This window comes from Athene noctua, chromosome 25 (genome assembly GCF_965140245.1).
Source record: "Athene noctua chromosome 25, bAthNoc1.hap1.1, whole genome shotgun sequence".
NCBI lineage: Eukaryota > Metazoa > Chordata > Aves > Strigiformes > Strigidae > Athene > Athene noctua.
The window spans coordinates 653680-677358 of NC_134061.1; the positions used below are offsets into that span (position 1 = coordinate 653680).

At 65.6% G+C, this 23679-nt stretch overlaps 2 protein-coding genes across 3 annotated transcripts in view; both read left to right on the forward strand.

The window, feature by feature from the left end:
• The first annotated feature begins 208 nt into the window (after positions 1-208).
• DHX58 (DExH-box helicase 58) lies at positions 209-4470 on the forward strand. The gene is made up of 12 exons (XM_074926548.1): positions 209-426; positions 503-704; positions 802-992; positions 1115-1231; positions 1465-1591; positions 1674-1856; positions 1940-2196; positions 2314-2463; positions 2735-2896; positions 3154-3344; positions 3552-3648; positions 3901-4470. The coding sequence occupies exons 1-12, from the start codon at positions 259-261 to the stop codon at positions 4078-4080; spliced, it is 2025 nt and encodes a 674-aa protein (XP_074782649.1). The 5' UTR covers positions 209-258; the 3' UTR covers positions 4081-4470.
• Positions 4471-17713: 13243 nt separating this feature from the next.
• Positions 17714-23679, forward strand: part of ZNF385C (zinc finger protein 385C) — a 71172-nt gene continuing 65206 nt past the window's right edge. For both annotated transcript variants that reach the window (XM_074927046.1, XM_074927047.1), the window contains exon 1: positions 17714-17778. In XM_074927046.1, coding sequence (XP_074783147.1) covers positions 17742-17778 — 37 coding nt within the window. In that variant the 5' untranslated portion in view covers positions 17714-17741. The remainder of the gene's footprint in view (positions 17779-23679) is intronic.

A 23679-nucleotide genomic window follows, 5' to 3' on the forward strand; every position in this document is an offset into this window, starting at 1 on the left:
CGGGCGGGCACCGGGGAGAGGTGGGGGGGTGCGGGCAGCCCGGCTTAGCCCCGCTCGGCTCGGCTCGGCTCGGCTCCGCACGGCCCCGCTGCCCGCACGGCCCCTCCCGGCAGCGCGGCCGGCGGGGACCCCCTCGGCGGGGCCCCCCCTCGGCGGGGCTCCGGCAGGACGCGCCGCCCCGAGTTTCGTTTCCCGGCCGGGCCCGGGACGGAGCTGCGGGGGCAGCGGCGGGAGGCGGCGGCCCCGGCCCGGCGCGGGATGGAGCTGCGGGGGTACCAGCGGGAGGCGGCGGCCCCGGCCCTGCGCGGCCGCAACAGCATCATCTGCCTGCCCACGGGCGCCGGGAAGACCCGCGCTGCCGTCCACGTCTGCCGGCGGCACCTGGAGAGCCGTCGGGGCGGCCGGGTGGCCGTGCTGGTCAACAAGGTGCCCCTGGCCCCCGGCCCTGCCCCGGGCGAGCGGCGGTGCCGGGCCGGGGCTGAGCGGGCTCTGGTGGGCGCAGGTGCACCTGGTGGGGCAGCACGCCGGGAGGGAGTTCCAGGCGCTGCAGGACGCGTTCCGGGTGGAGGCCGTCAGCGGCGACAGCAGCCACAAGTGCTTCTTCGCCAGCGTGGTGAGGCAGAGCGACGTCGTCATCTGCACGGCCCAGATCCTGCTGAACGCGCTGCTCAGCGGGGACGAGGACGCGCGCGTGGAGCTGACGGGTGGGTGCGGGACCCCTGGCGCCCCCCGGCCGAGCCCCCGCCGCTGCCCGGCGGCTCCCGCGCGGCTCATCCCGCTCCTCTCCCTCGCCCGGCGCAGATTTCTCGCTGCTGGTGATAGACGAGTGTCACCACACGCACAAGGAAGCCGTCTACAACAAGATCATGCTGAATTACCTCCGGCGCAAGCTCAGCGGGCAGCGGGACCTGCCGCAGGTCCTGGGCCTGACGGCGTCCCCGGGCACTGGGGGGGCAACCTCCTTCGAGGGGGCCGTGGAGCACATCCTGCAGGTGGGTCCCGCACCCCCTGTCCTGTGCCAAGGCGGGGTGCGACGGCCCCGGGTGTCCCTTGGAGTGGGCGATGGTAAAGTGGCGTGCGGGCGACGGGTGGCCCCGGGGTCTCGCCCTCTCAGATTTGTGCCAACCTGGACGCCGAGGAGCTCGTGTCGGCGCAGGAGGAGGCGCAGCAGCTGCAGAGCCACGTCCCCCAGCCCAGGAAGCGCTACGACCTGTGCCAGGAGAGGGCCCAGGTGAGGCCGGAGCCGCGGGGCTGGCGGGGCGGCAGGTGGGACCCCCCCGAGCCCTGCTGAGCCGGGGGGCTGGGCCCCCCCAGCTGCTTCGCTCTGGGAACGGCCTGACCCGGCGCTTTGGTTCAGGGGGATCCCGCAGCCGTCCGGGTCCTGCGCCCTGGGCTGCGCCTCCGAGGCCGTGCACGGAGCGGTGTCCCCGCTGCCTCAGGTCCTGAGCCCCTCTCTGCCCCCAGGACCCCTTTGGCGAGCGGCTGAAGAAGGTGATGGAGCAGATCCAGCAGCACATGGAGATGCCCGGCCTGCCGCAGGACTTCGGCACGCAGATTTACGAGCAGCGCATCGTGGAGCTGGAGAAGGAGGGTGAGGCGGGGGGTGGTGCGGGGGGGCAGAGCCGGCGGCCGCGGGGCCGGGCTGTGATCGCGACGTGCCCCGTCCCTGCCAGCGGCGGAGACGTTTTGTCGCAAGACGCGGGTGTGTGCGCTGCACCTGCGCAAGTACAACGACGCTTTGCTGATCAACGACACGGTGCGGATGGTCGACGCCTTCCAGTGCCTCCAGCAGTTCTACGCTGCCGAGCGGGACGAGAAGGACCCCACCGAGCGCTTCCTCGCCGCCACGTTTGAGGGTAACGGAGGGGCCTGGCAGGGGGTCGGCACTGGATGCGTTTGGGGGATGGGGAGCCCCCTGACCCCCCGCTCGCCTGCGCAGAGAACAGGGTGAGCCTGCAGGCGCTTGCTGGGGACCGGCGCTACGAGAACCCCAGGCTGGGCAAGCTGGAGGAGATCCTGCGGGAGCACTTCCAGCCCCATGGCGCCTCTCGCGGCATCGTCTTCACCAAGACCCGGCAGAGCGCCCACGCGCTGCTCAGCTGGCTGCAGGACACGGCCACGCTCCGCGGGCAGCACGTCCGGGCTGCCGTCCTCACCGGCGCCGGCTACAGCAACCAGACCAGGCCCATGACGCAGGTGAGCGGAGGGTGGGAGGGAGCTGGACCTTCCCCCCTCCGCACGCTCAGTGGGTGCCGCGGGTGCTGCCGGGGGCTCGGGGCCCCGCGCCGCTGCACCAGCCCCTCTCCCCCCCAGAACGAGCAGCAGGACGTGATCAAGCTGTTCCGCGAGGGAGCCCTCAACCTGCTCTTCTCCACCAGCGTGGCCGAGGAGGGCCTGGATATCCCCGAGTGCAACATCGTGGTCCGCTATGGGCTGATGACCAACGAGATCGCCATGATGCAGGTGGCTGCCCGGGCTCCCCCCAGCCGCTCTGCCCGGCCCCAGGGTGGGGGGCAGCCTGCCGGGACGCCCCAAGGCCACGGGGGTGGGACACAGGGGCTCTCACATCCCACGGCCTCTGGCAGCTCCCCGGGGATGAGCCCAGCCCCTGGCAGAGCATCTTGGCACCGCAGGGTGCGGAGGGTGGGTCCATCCTCACAGGGTGGCCCGCGGAGGCGGGGGGTTGGCCACGACCCCCCTCCGCTGACCGCAGCGTCTGGCCCTTCCGCTGCAGGCCCGGGGCCGTGCCCGTGCCGAAAACAGCGTGTACTCCGTCCTCGCCAAAGCCAACAGCAGAGAGGCCTCCCGGGAGCTGCTCAACGAGGAGCTGGTGGAGGTGATGGAGAGGGCGGTCAGAGCCGTGCAGGCCCTGCCCAAGCAGGAGTATCGCCTCAGGGTGAGCGCTGGGCGCTGCCCCGAGCACCAGCGGGGCCAGGCAGCTCCTGCCTGCGCCTGCTGCCTGCGCACAGCCCCTGCCCCTGCTTTGGGCTGCCTGCTCCCCCTGGGGCAGCACCTGCCACCCCCTGCCCGTCCTGCCCCACGGCTCGCGCTCTCCGGGGCGCTGCATCTCCCCGGCCGCGTGTCTCGCCGTGTCTGCCGTCTGTCTGTGCCGTAGCCCTGGGCTGACCCCCGCCCTGCCCCTGCCCTCTGCAGATCGAGGAGCTGCAGCGGGTCGCCGTGGCCAGCTGGCTCATGAAGGAGGCCAGGATCAGCGAGAGGCGGCAGCTGCACGACCCGGACGCTGTTCTCCTCTACTGCATCAACTGCAACGTGGCGGTGTGCCGCGGCAGCGACCTCCGCACCGTGGAGGGGATGCACCACGTCAACATCAACCCCAGCTTCGGGTAGGGGCTGGCGGGGCGAGGGGGCAGAGCCCGGCTGCAGCGGGAGCCGGTGCCCGGGACGGGCAGGGGGTGGCAGCAGCCTGCTGCCCGCTCTGTCGGAGCTCGTGGGGGCTTGGCAGGACTCTGCGATTGCGGTAGCACCCCCCCCCGCCCTGTTTCTGTCCCCTGGGCCATCGTCCTTAGTGTCTGTCGGGCCCTTCCTTGCAGGTTGTATTACAGAGTTTCCTCTGGGAAAATAGAGTTCCAGCGGACGTTCAGGGACTGGGAGCCCGGGTGCCGCATCGCGTGCAGCCAGTGCAGCCAGGTGAGCGCGGCGATGCCCCCGCGGCTGCAGCCCCCCCGGAGCTGCAGGGACAGGAGGGGCCTCGTGCCCCAGCTCCTGGCTGAGCCGTGGAGCTGCCGCAGCCCGTGTCCCTGTGATGTCCGGGGGACACGGGCACGGGCCGCCGGCCCCGAAGGGGGACAAACCCCGGGAGCAAGGAGCGGCCTCCCTCCGGGGCGCGCGTGGCCCCGCAGCCGGGGACGCTGCGTGACCGTCCCCTCCCTGCCCACGCAGGACTGGGGGATGGAGATGATCTACCGGCAGGTGAAGCTGCCCATCCTCTGCATCAAAAACTTCGTGGTGGAGACGCCGGCCGAGAAGAGGAGGTACAAGAAGTGGAGCGCCGTCACGTTCCCCGTCGAGGAGTTTGACTACCTGGACTACTGCTCCAGCACCCACGGCCAGTCCTTCTAGCGCAGGCTGTGCTCAGGAGAGGGCTGTTCCCCGGCCCCCCCCGGAGCAGTGGGACCCTTCCTGTCGCCCTCAGCGTGAGACCCCCCCTCCAGGCCCATGTGGCCAGAGCGCTGAGGCTCGCTCCTCTCTTCCTCGCTGGCCCAGGCCGCTGCAGCACAGCCCGGGCTGGAGCCCGACCCTGCGGGAGGCGGCGGCTGCACCCACACAAAAAGGACGAGACTCAGGGATAGGAAAGGACCCGAACCCTTCCCCGCCCGCTGCCTTCCCCTGCCCTTCCCCAGCGCTGCCGGCCCAGGTGAACCCGCCGCTTCCCGGGACGTGGCCCAGCGCCGGGGCAGCCCCCCATCTGCTTTGCCAAGTGGATTCTCCTCCATTAAAACCGTGTGCGTGCGCCGGGACCCGGGGACGCGCTGGTGGTTTCATTCGCCACGGGAACTCGCTGCTGTGGGACGTCGCGTTCGGTGGGTACCCGGGCCTGTCGCCCGCTGGGGAGCCAAGGAGCCCCCCCCCCGCGCTGGCATGTGTGGGGCTGCCCCAGTCCTACCCCTCGCTGCCGACACCGGCTGGAGGGACCCACCTGGGAGCCCCCCCAAACCCCCCGTGGCCCAGCATGAGCCTCAGCCCCCCCGCGGCAGCGCAGCCGGAGCTGCGGGTGGGTTTGACCTTCTGCCAGAACCGGGGTGCCCAGCACGGTGGGACCGGGCTCGGGGAGGGGCTTGGGGGTCCCGCCCGGGAGCTCTGCGGGCTCACCTGGGCCCCCCCCGGGCTCGCCGGGCTCCATCCTCCCGAGGCGGGGACACTGAGGAGCCGCAGGGCTCGGGCCGGCCTCGGGGGATGGGGGTTCGGTGCCGGGGCTCGGGGTCCCAGCGGCCGGGCCGGGATGCGGCAGCCTCGCATCCCGCGTGTCCCCCCAGACGTGCTCTCCCGCCGACGGTCGCTAGAGGGAAGCCCCGGCCCGGCCCGGCCGTGGGACGCGGGCGATGCCCGGGGAGCCGGGGGGTGCCCGGGGCAGCGGGTCCCGGCACCGCCGGCTCCGGTGAGCAGCGCGGTTCCTCGCCGGGTCACGGGCCGCCCCGGGGGCCGCGGTCTGTCCGTCCTCCCAGCCCGGTCCCGCGGGGCACCGGCGGCTCCCGCAGAGGGCGAGGAGCGGCTTTTCCGCCGGTGCCGGGTGGCTGTGGGGGCACCGGGCGTGATCGCCGCCCCCAAGCCGTCCCCTCTCCGGGCAGCCCCCGGGGCACCCCGGCACTGCCGCCGTCGGGGCTGCTCGCCCCGGGCGCTGCCGGCGGTTCCCTCCAGCGAGGACGCGGGGTCGGGGCGAGCGCGGGGCCCGGCCCGACTTCGCTTGTGCCGTGCCGGGGCGCAGCCCAGTTTCAGGTGGAAGTTGGCCCCGGGGGAAACACGAAACCCAACTCCGTGCATCAGAAACTGGGTAATGAGGCCGTTTGAGTTATTTGTGGCTCTCTGTGGGCTGGGATGGCCTCTCCTGCCTCTCCCCAGGCAGTCTCCCCCCTGCAGGGACCCCGGATCGTTTTGCTGAGCTCCAGTTGCCCTGATTTGTGCTCGGAGAATCCAGGCTGTGAGTTAACCTGGTGGGTGCTGCAGCACCCAGTGGTACGAGCTCTCACCAGCCCGGATAGGTCTGCTGGTCCACCTCGGTGCCGAAACCAGAATTTCTGCGACACTGATCCAAAATTGCCCATTTTTGAGGGGGTGCACCTGACCCCATGGGATATAGAGCCGGGGCAGTGTCTCCCTGTGGGACTCTGTGGGTTTTGCAAGTGGGTTTGCACCCAGCCTCTGCTCGCTCCTCCCTGAGCATCTCTGCTTCAACACCAGCCCCACCGGGCTTCTCCTTCCCAGGGGCTCGGTCACCTTGGGCCTGGCAGCAGGGAGCAGCCGAGCTGCAGCGATCGGTGCTGTGACCTTGGCCAGTGTCCTTCAGAGCCAGTGTCCCTCAGAGCCGCCCCCCCATGGCTCAGCCCCCGGGCTGCCCGTGGCCTGTGTGAAGCTGTGGGGTCGTGCGCCCCTGCGACCCCCGTTACTCCTCCGCGTGCGCCGCTGCTGCCTCCCCCAGCCCGGCGCAGGGGCAGCGGCTGCTCCCCTCTGATCAGCCACCCAGGTCTCTGCCCATCGATCGGGCCTGCAGCTACTGATGAACCGGCTTCGGAGCCACAGGACTCGGGGGGGCCGCAAGTCCGTGCCTGAGCAGGTCTGTGTGTCGCGGGGCGGCCCGAGCGTGTCCCCAGCCCCAGCCTGCTCCCCGTGCACGGTGTCTTTACGCCACTCGTTCTTCCACCACGGGTCAGACCCTGGCCAGGGGGTCCCTCTCCTCCCCTCCATCCCCAGCGCAGGGTGCTGCACCCTGCCCTGTGCCACCCCGCTCCCCCCTCCCGTGGCACAGCGTGACCGTGCCCCCATCAAGAGTGACAAACCTCCCCGGCCCTTTGGGCAGCGCCGGGCGGGTCCGTCCTGTGATTAAACTGGCCCGAAGCCCCACTTCATCACCGCAGCGGGCGTCGGGGCAGGCTGCTGGCGTGCTGACACCTCCCCTGTCAATAGCCCCTGGATTTAAGGCTGTTGCTGGAGCATCTCTGCTTATCTCAGCTCCCCGAAGCACTCAGTTCCTGGCCATCGTGACTCCCCGCCGGTAAGTGGAGACAGGCGCCATCGGCCCGCAGCAAACAGCTGCTGCAGCGAGTCTTGCTGGCAGGAGTGGGGCGAAGGTGTTTTCCACCTGCTCTTTTGCAGGTGAGGGCCCCACGGGCTGCCAGGCCAGGACATGGCGTGGGGACGGGCCCAGCCCCAGCAGCGCCCGCGTCCTCCTTCCCCAGCACCCCTCGTGCCTCCGGCAGCCGTCTGCTCGCGGACCAGGGTGAGGGCGACGCAGCAATTTATTTTTATACAGGCCATTTCATTTATCATCAGCACATCAGAAAGCGACAATTCACCTTTCAATGCACCAGCTGAAAAATCTCTGGCTCCGCTCTGCTTGGCAGCGCCTCAGCGCGGCCCTTTCCCGGGGCTGGGTGTTCAGCAGAGACTCGGCGCTCAAGCTGTTCAGCTTATCGAAAAGTAGCCTGAGATGTGACTTGATTACGGTGTGCAAGTACCTTCCCAGGGAGAAAACTGCCGGGTATTAAAGGGCTCTTTAACTTAGCTGAGAGAGGAATAATAAGAACTGAGGGCTTGAAGATAAAGCCAGACAAATTGAAACTCAAACTCGGTGCCGTGGTGCAGCGCAGAGGGCGCGGAGCAGGATCCCTGGGCACCCTTCTGGAAGCGATGCCCTGGCTGGCCCACGGGTGCCCGGGGCCGGGGGTCCTGACCTGGGGATGGCCTTGTCCTGCCCTATGGCTCTGGCCCCGTGCAGACCCGGGCTTGGGCAGTAGCAGGATGAGTCCGGTGGCAGCGTGGGCGAATTTTGCTTCCCAGGCGCATCTGAAAATCTCGCTGTCTCATGGTATCGCTGCTCGGGAGCGCATCAGCCCCCGGGGTGACCTTTCCCGGGACAGCTGGAGCCTCCCTTTCTGTACCAGGGGAAATTCCAGCCTGGTGAAAACTGCTCACAGTGGAGGAACTCGATCCTGAAAACAAAAAGCCCTCTCTCCACTCTGCTCGTACCTGCACGCTCCTCTGCTGCCGAGAGCCCGCGGGAGCCCGCAAAGCGCGCGGGGACGTCCTTGTCGCGCTCCGCTCCTCCGTCCCCGCAGCTGCACGCCTGATCCCCGCCGGGAGTTAATCCTGACTGTTAGCATGTCAGGTTGCTGGTGGATTAAACAAGGGGATTAGCATCAAACAATTTCCCTCCCGCCCCAAGCGGGGAGGCAGGAAATATAATCACTGCAGTTTTATTCTGCTTCGGCTACAGATGCTCCCTGGCAAGTGGCCGGGTGATGCCACGTGCCCAGGGTGCTGCGGGGAGGGCGCTGCCTCAGCCGTGCGCGTGTCCCCACCGGCTCTGCGATGGGATGCCGACACCAGGGGCTGCCGGTGCTGGGGGGCTCGGGGTGGGGTCCCTGCTGGTGTAACCGCCACAGCTGGATCAGCCCGAGCCGTGGCCCGGCCGTGTGGCCGTGCAAGTGCCCAGGGGCTGCAGCCGGTCATCAGATGCCCCTGAGGAGGGCATGAAAGCCGGGGCTGGGGCAGGGGGAGGCTCCCAGCCTCCAGGCAGCGCCTGGGCTGCCCCAGCACCTTCCTCCCTGCTGCTCCTGGCAGCCTGGGCTCGGCTGCGGGCGGCAGAGGATGGAACAGCCTTTGGGTGTGAAAGCAAATCTGTCCTCCCCACAGCTCCCGGAGCCAGGGCACTGACGCAGCTCTGACCCGGCGCCTGCCGTGCTGCGGACTTGCCAGCTTTCATCCCAAAATTCCCCCCCAGCTGCCATCGCAGGATCCACTGGCAGTGCCGGGGCACAGCGCTGCCCTCTCAGCCACTATATACAAAGTAAAACAAACCCTCTAATCCGTGGAGCGTGTTTGATATAAAGAGCTCACACAGCTCTGGCGGGGCAGGGCAGAGCAGCCGGCCCTGTGCTCGGCACAGAGACGCGATGTCTCTTCGGACCAAAGCGCCGCGGGGGAGCCGCCAGCCTCACGTCCCCACATCCTCTCTGGCCCTCGTCCCCTCGGTCCCCGGAGGTTACCTGGCCACTTTCATCCGAGGAGCATTTTCAGGGCAGCCAAGTCCCGGTCAGCCAAGGGGAGGGGGGGCTCTGCCTGCGGAAGGTGCCCTGGGGCGGGGGTGGCCAGCGGCGGTGGGTGGGCTGGTGTGGGGCTGCGAGCGGGGGGAGCACAGTCATTTGCTTCCTCAGCAGAACGCCAAGAAACCCCCCCGAGATCTTCCCCCGTGGCGTCCGGGGCTCCTCCTGCCCTGGAGCGGGGATGCTGCGGGGAGTTATTCCTGAGGGGGATTTGCCATGTGCCTCCTCCTCCAGCAATGGGCCGCCTCCTTCTCCCCCTCCCGAGACGGGACCCCGTGAGCCCATGGGCAGGTCCCCAGCAGCCGCGCTGGTGAAACAGCTCCTGTCCCTGCAGCTGCCTCCGCGGGGCCAAACCACCACATCCCCTCGCCAGAGGGAAAGCTCTCCTGCCCCTCCTGCCCCTCCTGCTCCTCCTGCCCCTCCGGGCTCTCTGCTTTTAGGGAACCTCATGGGAACCTCCTCGGTCTAAGACAGGTCAATGGGCTGAAAAGGGCCGAAAGGTCCCGGACAGGCACCAGTGCCCCGGCAGACGCTGCCCCGCACGTGCCCACCTCAGTTTTCTAGGAAGCCTGACTAAAAATACCGTCCTAGGGCTGTGCCACGAAAGACTGGGCAGATCCTCAGCTCCTGGAAGCCTGAGTGATTTACAGCCCGTAGCCTGTGCCTGGTCCAGCTCCGCTGTCCCTGGGGCTGCGCAGGGGCAGGGACGATCCCGGCACGTGGCGCCCGGGGCCGAGGCCAGGGCACGTCCCCGTCGGGCGGAAGAGCAGGGAGGCTGCAGGTATCCCCCTTCCTCAGCGCTGCCGGGGGGGTTGCCTCGCTCGTTCTTGCTGTTTTTGAGGTGATTCTGCATTTGGGCTGCGCATCGGCGGGATGGGGCGAAGGGAGGGGATGGAGCACGGTGGGGGCGAGACCCATAGACGGCTCGATGGGTGCTGGCACAGCCTGGGGCCCGCAGGGACCCGCGGCACAAGCTGCAATATCGGAAAATTCCCAAACAAAATTTCATGCGCTGTATCTCAGGGCTGCGATTCTGCTGAGACCCGGCTTTATAATTGGATCTGTCAGAAACCCGTCACACTTAATGTGCAGCTGCCGACACGCCGAGCGGCTCCTCGCCGTGCTCAGCGCCCGGCGCTGGCTCTGCCCCGCTGCCTGCCCCTCGGCGGGCAGAGCCTTGTCCTGACGTGCCCATGGCCCCAGCCCGCTGCAGAAGCATCCCAAGCGCTGCTGCCCACCCGTGCCGGAGCGCAGCTCGTCCCGCCCAGGGCAGACACCGGCCCATCGCCCTCGCCCACCACGAGCTCTCCCCTCCCGTCTGGGAGCAGCGGGACTCCCGTCCCAGCCCGGCACTGCCAGCTCCAGTTGCGGGTTCCTGTATGAAGATCCCGAGGTTTTGCACCCAGGGGACACGCGGGTGCTCCGGGTCCATCCCGCCTCGCACGCTGCCCGGCTGCTTCTCCCCCTGAAGTCGAGATTATTTTAGCGGATGGTTTTTGTTTCCCTCCTGCAATTTCGCTGCTATTACCTAAACCGGGGCACGGCGGGGAGGGAGCGAGGAGCTGTTTTTCCTTCCTGTCCCGTTTGTTTGTGGAAGTTCTTTGATTTACCCTCCCGGGCGCAGCGCAGAGCCTCGGGCTGCTCAGTGGGATGTCGGAACCCCTTGGTCAGGTCAGGCTGCACCTCCCACCCATCCCCAAAGCCCCGGGGAAGGGCTGGAGCGTTCGGGGCTTCTGAGACGACACCTGGGGTTTTCCAGGAAAAGGCCAGGATTTCTGGTTTCTCTCTCTGCCCCAGGGACCAACAGTTCGGGCCGGGCACTGGGGAAATCTGTGCCCGGGGTTTTCCAGCTTGAGGAAAGATCCAGCTCGCGCCTGAACCTCCAGCCCCGGGACAGGGTGGTGTGGGCCAGCCCCTGCTTTGCCTTGGCGCCTGCTGAGCTGCACCTCAAGGTGCCTCAGTTTCCCTCTCTGCTGCCAGGGAAGGCACTGGGGCGGTGCTGGTGCCAGCGAGGCGGCGGTTGGTGAGGCCTGGGAGCCAAGGAGGAGTGTCCTGTGTGTTCTTCACCTGAGTAATCAAACCCGTTATCCAGTGTTTGATTAAAGGCCACAGAACATATTATCTTTGATTCTTTCACTTAATTTTTGTTCCCTTCATTTGTCCCTTGGAGATGGGGGTTGCTCTGGTACTTATTAGTCACAAAGCCCTAACCTCGTGCTGCGTTCCTGCTATCTGAGAAATGAATTATTAATGGTGCATTAAACAGAGACTGGAAAGGGGCCCTGGGACACTGATAATCAGGAGCTAATTGAGGAAGAAATGAGATACTGCTCCCGTTGCAGAACGAGGACTTGTGCAGCGCTGTGATACAGAAGGTGACCCTGCTGCAACTCCTGGGCCGCCTGCGCCAGGCTCTGCTGGTCCAACCCTCCCTGGTGGGTCACATGTGGACATTCAGCTCTGGCCGGGATGCTCAGCCCTGGCTGGGATGCTCAGCCCTGGTTGGGATGCTCAGCCCTGGTTGGGATGCTCAGCCCTGGCTGGGATGCTCAGTCCTGGTTGGGATGCTCAGCCCTGGTTGGGATGCTCAGCCCTGGCCGGGATGCTCAGTCCTGGTTGGGATGCTCAGCCCTGGTTGGGATGCTCAGTCCTGGTTGGGATGCTCAGCCCTGGCCGGGATGCTCAGCCCTGGTTGGGATGCTCAGCCCTGGTTGGGATGCTCAGCCCTGGCCGGGATGCTCAGCCCTGGTTGGGATGCTCAGCCCTGGTTGGGATGCTCAGTCCTGGTTGGGATGCTCAGCCCTGGCCGGGATGCTCAGCCCTGGTTGGGATGCTCAGTCCTGGTTGGGATGCTCAGTCCTGGCCGGGATGCTCAGCCCTGGTTGGGATGCTCAGCCCTGGCCGGGATGCTCAGCCCTGGTTGGGATGCTCAGCCCTGGCCGGGATGCTCAGCCCTGGTTGGGATGCTCAGCCCTGGCCGGGATGCTCAGCCCTGGTTGGGATGCTCAGCCCTGGCCGGGATGCTCAGCCCTGGTTGGGATGCTCAGCCCTGGCCGGGATGCTCAGCCCTGGTTGGGATGCTCAGCCCTGGTTGGGATGCTCAGCCCTGGCCGGGATGCTCAGTCCTGGTTGGGATGCTCAGCCCTGGCCGGGATGCTCAGTCCTGGTTGGGATGCTCAGCCCTGGTTGGGATGCTCAGCCCTGGTTGGGATGCTCAGCCCTGGCCGGGATGCTCAGCCCTGGTTGGGATGCTCAGTCCTGGTTGGGATGCTCAGTCCTGGTTGGGATGCTCAGCCCTGGTTGGGATGCTCAGCCCTGGCCGGGATGCTCAGCCCTGGTTGGGATGCTCAGTCCTGGCCACGTGCAGTGGATGTTTCTGCTGCTCTGCACGTGGCCAGCGTCAGGCTGGCGCAGCCCCAGCGTGTCCCGCTGCCTCCCCTTTCCAGACACGGGAGGGGTTTGGGTTTGAGAGGCGGCTGCCCCGCTTCCCGCTCGGCTCCGCTCCCCCCGAGCGCCCGGCCGGGGGTCCCCGCTCCGGCTCCACTCCGACGTCACACCCAAGCAGCCGCAGTTCACCCAGACTCCTCACATAAATATTTATGTGCTGATGCAACGCTCTTCTAAATATAAAGCTTTATCTGGAATTTCATTTAAACATTAAGTGTAGATAATTTATTTATAATTAATGTAGACATCAAGTCCCATCTCTGGAATGCCTGTGAGCTTTCATTTATAATTGGGAGGTAAGTCAGACGCTAGAGGCTGGGCCTCTTATCAGTTTCATTTTAATTTTCCTCCTACAGCAAACGAAGCTGGTGCAATTCATCTCTCATTAGGGGGAAGCACAAAACTCCCCTAAAATAACAGTTTTATAGGGAATGTGTAATAAACCCATCTTCATTCCTCTTCTCGCCCTTGATAATGTTACCAGGGCTCACAGCTCCCTTCAAAGTGTTGTTCTTCCTTAAAAATAAGTCAATTAAAAATTAAAACCACTTTTCTATACAATAAAATTTACTCCCTGCAATTATGCAGAGGGAGTAGTTATCTTCCTTTTGTAGATTTTAATTAAAAGTTACCACGGGAAGGAAAGAACAACAGCCATGAAATAATAGAAATCTCTCCGCTAGCGCCGGGTCACCGGTGCCTCTTTCACTCACGCGGCTTTTCGGGGCGCTGGTGCCGCGGCCGAGGAAGAGCTGCCAGCGCCGGCACGGGGCCGCGAGGGCGAGCGGTGAGGGGTGTCCTGCACCCATGGGTGCCCACAGGGCGCTCGGCCGGGCAGAGAGCCACCGGCAGCGCAGGCTCCGGCCCGTTTGTGCTCTCGCTTCTGCACCCCCGTTAGAAAACGGGGCCCGTTGTGCCCGCAGCACCCATGGGTGCAGGGTGCTGGTGGCTGTGAGGACCCCGGGGTGCAGACCAGGCGGTCCGCAGGGCCCGGCTGTGAGACAGACGCACGGACCGGACCGGTCGCTGTCCCAGGGCTCTTGCCCTGTTCAAAGCAAAAGGAAAGTGCTGCTGGGGCACGGGAGGATCTTCAAACCGCAGGCCCTGGAGAGCTGCTGGGAACGGCCCAACCGGGGAGAAGAGGGCTGAGATGTAATTAATGAGCTGTTTGCAAAGTGCTCGAGTGGAAAGGGCTGGATAAATGGGAAAGCTTATTCCATTTTCACATTACAGAGTGAAAACCCTTTCCCCTGAGGACGTCGTGGGCTCCTCTGAATCCAAACGTGGGTGTTTGCTGGGCCGAGGCCACCCCTGGCTGCGGGGGGGTCACCGTGCCCGGCCAGAGCCAGGGGAGCTGTAATCCCGGTCACGGGCACGGAGAACCGCGGTGCTGCCGTCCCTCGGGCCCCCACTCGCCCGCGTTGGCTCCTGGCTCTCCGGGAGGCTGGTGGGGCGGCTGTGCCCGCGTCCCGGCACTCCACCGCCCGCATCAGCAGCATCCTCCGTGGAATTCAAAGTGAACAACCTGGAGCCCCCAAAGATGGGCCCTCGCACCCGGGCTATTGAGTGGGGCCAATCCTGCCCGGGGCTGGGGGTGGGCAGGGTCAGTGCAGCCTCGGCACAAAGGACCCGGCCCGTGGCGGGGCTGCCCGGCGCTGTCGGTTCTGTCACTGGATATGGCTGCTGAGACGTTGTGCTGCCCGTCTCCCCATCTCCTGCCCCTTCTCCCGGCTGTAGAGACACTAACCCCCGCTGATCTGGAGCCGAAACATTTATGAAATCTTTATGGGCTTTTGAAAAGATTTTAATTCCCTGACGGTGCGGCTTTCACCAAAAAAAAAAAAAAAAAAGAAAGAAATTATGACTCAATGAGCAATTATAGGCTTAACAGCTGCTGAACGGCCGCGGCAGCTGCTGGAGCAGCTTGGCAGGGCTGAGCGCGGCGCTGAGGAGCCAGCGAGGCTTCCTGGAAAGCGACGCCGGGGCTCAGCCGCCCGCATCGACCTTCCCGGGCTGCGGGACCCTCCTCTGCCCACCCGTGTCCCGTGGGCCGGGGCGCCCAGGAGCCCCTCAGCATCCCCCGGCGCGGGAGGCGGCGAGGCTTCGGGAGGGGACGAGCTGCTCTCGCGTTTCGGGGGGATCCGTCGCTCGGCGGCTCCGGCCCCACGGCCGGTGTTTGCAGACGGGCTCAGCGCGGGCTCCGGGGGCTCGGGGCCGAGCCGGCCCAAGCAGGGAAGGGCTTTGCCACCATCGGCTGCTTAAAATTGGTTTCAAAAGCCTCTCACTTGCTGCCTCTCCTGGACCGTCGCTGGTGCCTCCAGGCTGAGGGCCTCAACTGGGGGCTGGGGGTGGGCTCCTCCTCATCGTCCCCCTCCCGCCCGCTGGCGCTCCGGGATCCCGGTGCTGCGCAGGAGCCTGGGGCTGTCCGGGCAGGACACGGGCAGGGCCCGTGGGCCCGTGGCTCCATGATCGGGATCGGAAATGTCTCAGTTGCTTCGTGTCCAGGACGGCCTTCAGGTCCTCCATCACCCCCCGGCTCACGGGCCTGGTGTCACCACGGTGTCCCCGGGCAGCGCCAGCACCTCCCGGCACGGGGAGATGCTCAGGGCCGCCGGGGCCGCCAGCGCAGGTCCCCGCTGCCGGGAGGACGTAGACCGTTGGGTTAATCATAAAAGTTCTTTACTGAACACGGAGCTGCCGAACTCCACAAACACGAGGAAAGGTGAAGCCTCAGCCCCGACGCGTGCCCGTTCCCTTGTAGGCTCGTTTCTTCTCTTCGAATGCAAAAAGCTGCTGGAAAGAAACGAGCACGGGGGCGGGAGAAACTTTGCGAGCAACTGCAGCGAGATGGAGGATTCGGATGTGCTGTTCCTCCCGCTAATCTGTCCCAGAGCGTTTCAGCGAGGTGCAGCTGGAGATGACCTTCTCTTTGTTTAGAGATTTGTCGTCATTTTCAGAAATATCTTCAGCAGACTGAGAGGTTTAAGGGCGATGAGTCCCCGCTGGCCTCGGCACAGACCGTGTCTCTGGAGAACTGAACCAAACACAAGCAGAGAGGCGTCTCCGGGAGGCTCAGCCAGCATTGCCGAGCTGCACAGCGCATCCACTGCCTCGCCCTCTCTTCGTGCACCTTTCTGGAAGGGAAAACAAGTTACTCGCAGCCTGAGAGTTTGTTCTGAGCCAGCTGAGGCTGCGTCCGTGTGGGAAGATGGGAGCAGACTGGGCTGGGCAAGGTTGTGTGGGAAATAAAGAGCAGATTGTGAAGTCAGCACCACTGAAAGCATTTTCCTGAGGAATTTAATCAGCAAAGCGTGTTTGTGTGGTGCAGACCCGGGGGGGCCCGCTGAGGACGGTTTGGGAGAGCCAATGGGATCCGACCCTCCGGCTGGGACCGGCTCCCTCCTCCCGCCCCACGCGCTCACTCATCTTTTTGACACAGCAAAGTGTCACCGGCTCGGTCCCTTCATAGGGGCAGGCTCGGATGGGCATGAAAGTTTAGTTTAATTTAAAAAATCCCTGCATGCAGGCTTGCTAAATATACCATGAAAACTTCAGGAGATGGGAAAGACGGCCAGAGGAATTTTGCATTAGCGTGAGCGATGTGAGCGGCTGCCTGGGGCAGGGAGGGGGGGGCAGCAGTTGCCGTGGAGGGGGGCGAGAGGCCTCATCCCGGCGCTTCCCTGGTCCCACACCTGGGAGGGGAGCATGGACGGCCCCTTCCTCGCAGCGGGTGGAGGTGGGACGAGGCTGTAAGGGTTAACGTTAAGGAAAAAACTCCGCGGAGGAGCTGCAGCCCCGTGTCTCTACACCGTGATCGTCGAGCTCCTGACAGCTAAGGTAATGCAAGGTTTGAGATCCATTAGAGTGCCTGTAATTATTTATAGGGAGGGAAAAAAAAAGCCACGCTACGTTGTGAAATCAGATGGCACAGCAAATAGATGCACCGAGCTTTGGAGAAAGGATCCTTAAAACCCAAAGTAATTCGTAACGAGCCCCGTGCCAGGGCTCGGCGGTGCCGCGCTGCTGCTCCCCGGGACCGACCCCGGCTCCGATAAAAGGGGCTCTCGGCGTGGGCAGGCGCAAGCCCGCGCTGCTGGGCCACCCGCTTTGCGTTCCAAGAGCCGCAGACCTGGACAGAGCTGCTGGAGAGGAGCTCAGAGCTCCGTCCCCCTGCTCCTGGTGGCCACGGGCCCCAGCGCGAGCTCTGTCCTCGCTCCCAGCGGCCTCCACCGCTTGCCAGCGCCTTGGCGGGGCCGGTCCGACCTTCTTCATCTTGGCAGCGATTCCAGATTTCAGCGGAGCAAAGCAGCGACTGGGCGAGAGCTGCCGGAGACGGAGCCCCTGAGTGCTCCTGGCCCGAGAGCCGCGGAGCGCAGGGCAGGTCCCTCCCAGCCGCGCTGCCAAGCTTCCTCAGCAGTTTGCAAAGCGCTTTGAGATCCTCGGCGAAACGTCCTGGAGGAGGGCAAAGTGTGATTATGTAACGCGTCTAGACAGAATATTCCTCGGGGTGGGGAGCAGGCCCTTGCCGTGTCTGCTCTTCCATGTCGACACTGTGTGGTCCCGCTTAAAGGTTCTGGGAGCTGATCAAATATTAATACCGATGGCAACGATAGGACAACACGTGCTTTTGCACTCGGGAAAAAGGTTGATTTTAGCACAAGCCAGCCGTGTGTCAGCAAAGAAGCCTTTGCCTGGCGGGTGCCCTGTGCTCCAGCATCCCCCCACAGCCCCCCCGTCCCCTCCCGCCGCCCCCATTGGCCCTCCCGGAGCCGCTGGGCTCCTCCAGCTCCTTTGAGCGGCCGGAGGGTGCGAGGAGTTACCGGCCAGGCTGCCGCTCTCCGGGCCAGGCCGGGGGCCCCCGCAGGGTCACCGCAGCCACCCCCTGCCCCCCCGAGAGCTCCTGGGGAGCTGGGCCTGCCTGACCCTGCCTGACCCTGCCTGACCCTGCCTGACCCTGCCTGACCCTGCCTGCTGCCGCTCGGGGTAGGGAATGGGGACCCTCGTCGTGGCAGGACGGGGCCCTGACCCCGCCGTGTCCCGGGGTGCTGGTGGCACCGGGCACCTATCTCTGTGCCCCGACATCGGGGTCCCCTCCCCGCTGCATCCCCCCCCCGCCCCGCGCCCAGCCACGCACCCCCCGGCCCCCCCCGCATGCCCTGGAAGGGGCCTGGGGAGCCACCGCAGGCCCCCGGGGGTGCGCAGGGGCTGTGGCAGCACCGCCGGGGAGGGGGCCCGGGGATCCCCCCGCCCCCCCGGGCCCCGCTGCGGGATGCAGCACCGGGATGCGCCGCTGCGGTTCCCCCCTCCCACCCCGTGCGGGCTCACGGCGCCGGGGGCTGCGGGGGGGGAACGGGGGGACGGACGGCGGCGGCGCGCGCGCTGCCTTCATCCCCCCCCTTTCCTCCTCCTCCTCCTCCTCCTCCTCCTCCTCCTCCTCCTCCCCCTCCTCCTCCTCCTCTTCCTCCTCCTCCTCCGGGAGCGCGCTCGCCCAGCCGGGTGCGAGCAGCCGGCGGGAGGATGCTGCAAACGGCGGCGGAGCCGGGCGGCTGGGCAGGTAGGGCGGGCGGGGGGCGGGGGGGCCCGGGCTCCCCCGGCACCGCCGGTCCGCGGGCCCCGGAGAGTTGCGGCCGTAGGAAAGTTGTCGGGGAGGGGGGATGCGGTGGGGAGGCACCGCGGGGCCGGGAGGGGTGGAGGGGTGGAGGGATGGAGCGATGGTTTGTCCGCCCGGGGGGATTCCACGCTCCATCCCGGCTCCCACCGGCGGCGCAGGGAAGGGGGAAGCCCGGCTGCGCAGCGCCGTGCACCGGGGGGGCCGGCAGAGCCCCCGGTCCCGCTGACCTCCCCCTCGGGAGGTGTCAGGTCAGGAGGGAAACTTCCTCAGAGGAACTTTGCCGAGGCCCCGGCTGCAGCCCCTTGTCCCCCCGCGGGGCCGTGGGACCCGTGGGGGTGTGCAGGGGGGTGGCGATGGTGGTGCCCCCCCCGCTCGCCTCTGCCAAGGCGTCTGTGCCATCGGGGTGTGCGGCGAGTGACCCCTCGGCCTGCGCTGGGCTCGGCTCTGCCGGCAGCGCCCGGGCCCGGGTGGGTTTGCCGGGGTGCCCACGCGCAGGCGGGGGCTGGTGGGGCCGTGGCCGTGGCCGTGGCTGTGGGTGGGCAGCAGGGCCGTGGCTGTGGGCCCCCCTGTGCTGGCGGGGGTCTCGGGGCACACAGCACACCCCGCACACCCCACGGCTCGGCTGCCGGGCGCCCACGGCTGCGGGTTGAGGCACGGGGAGGTTTGAGTGGGAAACGGAGCTGCGGCTTCCCGGCCGTCCCCACAGGAGTTCTCGGCTTTTAAAGAAAAGGACTTTTGCTGAAGCCTGACCAAAGCGCTTCCCGTGAGCGAGGCGGGCAGCGAGCGCGGGGTGTCGGGGCGGCTGGGCCCGGGGCAGAGCGGGGTCCCCTCCCTGGCCACGCGGGAGCAGGAGCAGCACCCTCGCCCAGAACGTCGCCCGCCTGCTCCTCGGCTCTCGCCCACGGCCGGGGACCCGCAGCGGGTTGTTGCCGGAGCCGCGTGTCGGGGAGAGGGCTGGAGCTCTGCTCTGCCGCAGAGCAAACCCCGCGGATCCCGGGGCGCGGGACGTGCCTGTGCCTGCCCTCGGCGGCGGGGCCGTGGGTGCCGGCACGTGGGGTGTGCGTGTGGGAAAACAACTTCTTGCACAGAATGGGAACTCCCAGCGCCTCTTGGCACACGGGGCTGCTTGTTGTTGTCGGAGCAAAGCTTGAAAGTGCATCTTAAATACAGGAGATGGTTCTGCGTGAAGGTAACGGGGCTGGGGCCCAGCTTGGCATCCGGGAGGCTGTAAGGGGTTTCTGGGTCAATCACTGGGGTGAAGGGGATCAGCACCGGTTCTGTTGCCGTTTCGCTGCTCAAGCTGCCCGCTCCTGTGAGGGCTGGATGTGTCCCCAGGTCCTGCGCGAGCTGGCAGCACCCCGGCCCTGAGAGGAGCGTGGCCAGTTTTCAGGGTAAGGGTGAGGCCGGAGCTGGCCTGGCGCTGCGCAAAGATCGTCTCCATCTCCGTGATTATCTGGGGTGTCTGAGCACGGAGCGGAGGCGTTTTGTGCGAGCTGCTGTGTCTGCGTGTGGGGCACAGTGCCTGAAAACAGCCTCAATGGTAAGTGCCACTCTGTGTGACGGTCCGCGAATAAATGAGGCTCTGTCCCCGGCTGCCAGCCTGGCCAGGGGTTTCTGCAGCCAACGCAAGTCAAATTCACCATCATTGCCTTTTTTTTTTTTTTAAGTGGCTGCAGGTGTTTTCCAATGGAGCCTCCAACCCAGCGCCAGCTTCTCCGGGTGGTGTTTGTCACTTGGCTGAAACGGCTCCGTGGGGATGGGAGGGACCGTGCTGGTCCCTCGGTAGCCACCGCTGACGAGAAACTCTCCTGCCATATGTAGAGTTCAGAGTCGGGCGGGTGATAACGTGTGCTGTCGGGCTTCTGTAGTCTGCTGTGTGCGTTAAAAAATTGGCTTGTATCATCCTGGACGTGGCTCTTTGTGTGTAAAAGTACAGAGCTTTGCCGTGTGTTATCGGGGTGGTGATGTTGCACCGAGCTGTGACTTCCCGCCACACGTCTTGTGCACGAGCATCCTCGAGCTCTTGCACCAGTGCTCGGCTCGGCTCTAGAGCGGGCTGGCCCCGCTGCTCCGGCTGTCCCGCTGTCCCACTGTCCTGCTGTCCTGCTGTCCCACTGTCCCGCTGCTGCCTGCTGGAGTGGTCGCTGGCTTTGGCAAAGCAGCCCCCCCCGGTATGGGGAGTTCCAGAGGCTGGTTTAATAGTCCTGAGACCAGTGGCTGGTGTCTCACCGGCCTCGGGGCCTCGTCCCCGTCACCAGACCCTGCAGGGACACATGTCCCAGCCACCACGGGTGAGGGTTGGTGGCCTGGCCACTTGGCAAAGCCCAACAGCAAACCCGTGCGAGGAGACGCCATCCCATGCGCTCGGCGCTGCCTCGCTGCCCCCCAGCTCCTGCCTGGCTTCTCCCGTCTCCTTCCGCACAGGGGGGACACACCGGCTCGAGGTGCTGAGTCTGTCTGTGCCGGCAGGACGGAGCACAAACGCGGCAGAACCTGGGGCGCAAAGCTGCCCCGGCTGCGCAGCAACGTCGCAGCAACAGCCCGCGGTGCTCCCCGGCAGCTTGTGTCTGGGGGGTGTTCGCTCTGTGGCTGGTGTTGGCTGCCCGGTGCGCCCGGGACGAGGGTCCCAGCAATGTGCCATCGGGGCCGGGGCTGGGGCTGGACGGGGCAGAGCTGCCCCAGGCCGTCCCGCTGCACCCTCCTGCTGTCTGTCCCCACGCGGAGGCCGGCGCTCCAGAGCGGAGCCTGGAGAGATCCCATTCCTGGAAATCTTCCCTTTGGCTTTTATCTGGCATTTTGGGGGGATTTATGTATTTCTACAAGTGCGCGGTATCAGTCTCCTGTCGAATGAACAAGGACCTTGGCACAGATGCGCTCGGTCGAGTGCTGAATGTGTCATCGAGTTGCTTCACACCGTCGAATTCCCAGGGCTGGAGGCAAACCTGTCCCGGGAGCGCGGAGCTCCGCGTCCCTTCAAGCTACTTTTCTTGTTTCTCAGCTCGATCGGGGCTGGTGTTTGATTTTTCCAAACCCAGAGCCCACGGCTCTGCAGCCCTTTAATCATTCCTAGGGAAAATAAAAATGCAAACGCGTGCCCGGAGCAGAGTAATGAAGCCCATGAGGGTCTATTTGTCAATTTAGAAACAATATTGTGATGTACAAAGGCTGTTTCTTAGTCTGATGTTCTGAGATTGCCTCCAAAATAGTGTCATAATTTATGTGTCAGGAAGCCCCCGTCAAGAATTATATCTGCGCTCTCAAGGAAATCCAGTCTGCGGCTGCACGGTTACAAGCGCTCGTTTTTTATTAGAACCACAACAATTTACCTGCAGGTTGTAAAAGGGAACCTGTGCGCTTACGGAGCCTCGGGCCCCTCTGGGGGGAGCTGCCGGCCCGGGGCTGGCCCGGGGAGGGTCCCGGTTCCCCGTGGGAAGCTCGTCCCTGGGGAAGATCCCACGGCTGCGGGTTTTTGTCTTTCAGCAGCATTTCAGTGTTCTCCCGTGGCCGAACTGCGGGTGCCCCCAGCACCCCTGGCTTCGCAGGGTGGAAGGCAGGGGAGGGTCCCCCCGCTGTCACAGGGCCCTTTATGGTTGGTTGGTTTTTTTTTTTTATAAAAACCCACTACTTTTTTGCCCCTGCAGTGTAAACAGGCTTTTCCCCTGGCTGAATCCCCGGCGGGGTGCCAGGAGAGGGGCCGGCGCGGGAGCCCCCCGGGCTGCAGGGCCCGGACGGGGCGAGTCTGGGCTGAGCCCCCGTGCTGGTGGGGGGGCAGCCGGGCCCCAGTGGGGGCTCCGAGCCCTCAGCGCAGAACAGATCTGTGCTGCCTTGAAATGGGAACGTTCCCGAGTCGTGATGTTCCCTGACCTAATTATGGAAAATTTTTAATTAGTTGATAAGAAAGATCACTTGGAAATTGCAAGGGAAACATTTTGAGGTTAAGTCCTAATCCTGCCCGTATCTGCCCGAAGACGGGGCGGCTCCGGCCGCTGCGGGGTGCTGGGGGGCCAGGGAGGCCGCAGGGCTCCTTCGGCCAACGGGCCCGATCCTGGGGGATGGGACCAGTCTGGGTGTTGCTCGCTCTGGCTCCGAGGCCCGGCTGTCACGTCACGCTCCCCGGGCTCCGGGCTCGGCTCGGAGACACTTTTCCTCCGCAGAGGGGAGGCGCCGGCAGGACGGGGGTGCGGGGCCGCGCTCGGCGTGGCCGCGGGCAGCGGAGGGTCTTTCCCCAACGTCCTTCATGCTCCTGCTGCCGGCCCAAGTCTTGCTCCAGGACTCTCCGCTCCGTCTGAACGGATCCCCCGCACCCGTGGGCTTTCCTCCCCTCCCAGACCAGGCGGACCCGGTGGTCCCACGGTAGGCCGGGTGGCACACACGCCCCGCTGGCCCCCCAGCCCCGCTCCCAGCCCAACGCGGGGATGTGGGAGTCACCCGCTATCAGCGGGTCGAGGAGCCCCGGGGAGCCGGGGAGGATGAGGGGGGGTAGCTGTGGGGTTTATTGGTGACGCCTCCGCCCGCGAGCAAGACCCACCTCGGACCCACAGGCAGGGGACGAGCTGGGGCGTCTTGGGGGGACGGGGGTGATGCAGCACGGGGGGGATGCCCCCAGCCCCCCGCCTGGCAGGGCTGAGCCTGGCGCTTTATTCCCCGTTTGGGTATTTCTGGCTCTGACGTCGGGTCGCTGGCTCTTGCTCCGCGCCGGCGGGGGGGTGAAGGAGCTGTTGAACGTGGGGTGGGTTCTGCCAGAGTGAGATCAGAGGCTGCTTCTCACCTTCCCTTCACCTCCCAGTTCTTTGAGACCTCTGCTGCCTTTGAACTGGGAAAGTACCGCAGCCCGCTGCAGTGGGGAGCAGCAGGTCACGTCTTTGTAAAACTGCGTGGCAAAGGGCCAAGAGCTTTTTGGGGTTGTATTTTTCCTTTATCTGTTGGCGCAGGAGAGCGTGGCACCGGCGAGCAGGGCCTTGCGGGTGCTGCGGTGCTGCTGCCCCGGCCGAGCTGTGCCAGAGGTGCCGACGGCCACCAGCAGCCAGCACCACCTCGTCCAGCACCAGCCCCGGCCCCCGCGCTCGCCGCTTTTAATCCGCGAGTCACAACGATATAAAAAAGAGGAATGATGGCCGGGAATGAATATTTTCAATACCAAGAACTGTGCTCTGGGACAGCCAGACGTGATGTGGTGTCCCCGCCGGGGGGGCCCCCAGCCCAAGCGCTGCTCAGCGCCGAGGCAGGTTTCACCCCGCGGCTGCAGGCGGTGAGAGCCCTCGTCCCGCAGCGGGATCTCGCCCACCTCTGGAGGGGAATCGGTTCTCCAGGACCTTCCCGGCTCTTCGTCCTCTGGAGACGCTGATGGAGGCCGGGACGGTCCCGCTGGGGGGGAACCCGGTGTCGCGTTCCCGGAGGGCGAAGCGGAGCAGCCGGGACCCTCCAGCCTGTCGCTCTGCTCCCACCCCGCGCACCCCCGGCCCTCGGGGGGGTTTGGCTGTTTATTGGGAAGAGAAACAACCGCAGCCCAGGTGGGGCTGGGCTCCTCCAGGCTGCGTTCTGGGGGTTTTGGGTTTGAAGTGTCACTTTTCCCGTTCCCGTTCGCCTGCCCTCGCGCTCCCGGGGAACACGTGCTGCCGCGGCCGCTGTTTGTCTTGGTGCGGGCGCCGCTGCTTTGCATTCGTTTGAAGTGCTGAAGGCGTCTCAGCACAGAGCCCGTCTGTGCGCTGGGGGCTGGAGTTTCATCTGAGGAGCCCTGAAATGTTTTTAGGAAAAAAAAAAAAAAAATCCCAAACAAGGGAAGCTTGTTAGCGAGCTGGCGAGAGACGGGGGAGCGGCACGGAGCGGGGTCCCGGCAGGGCTGGG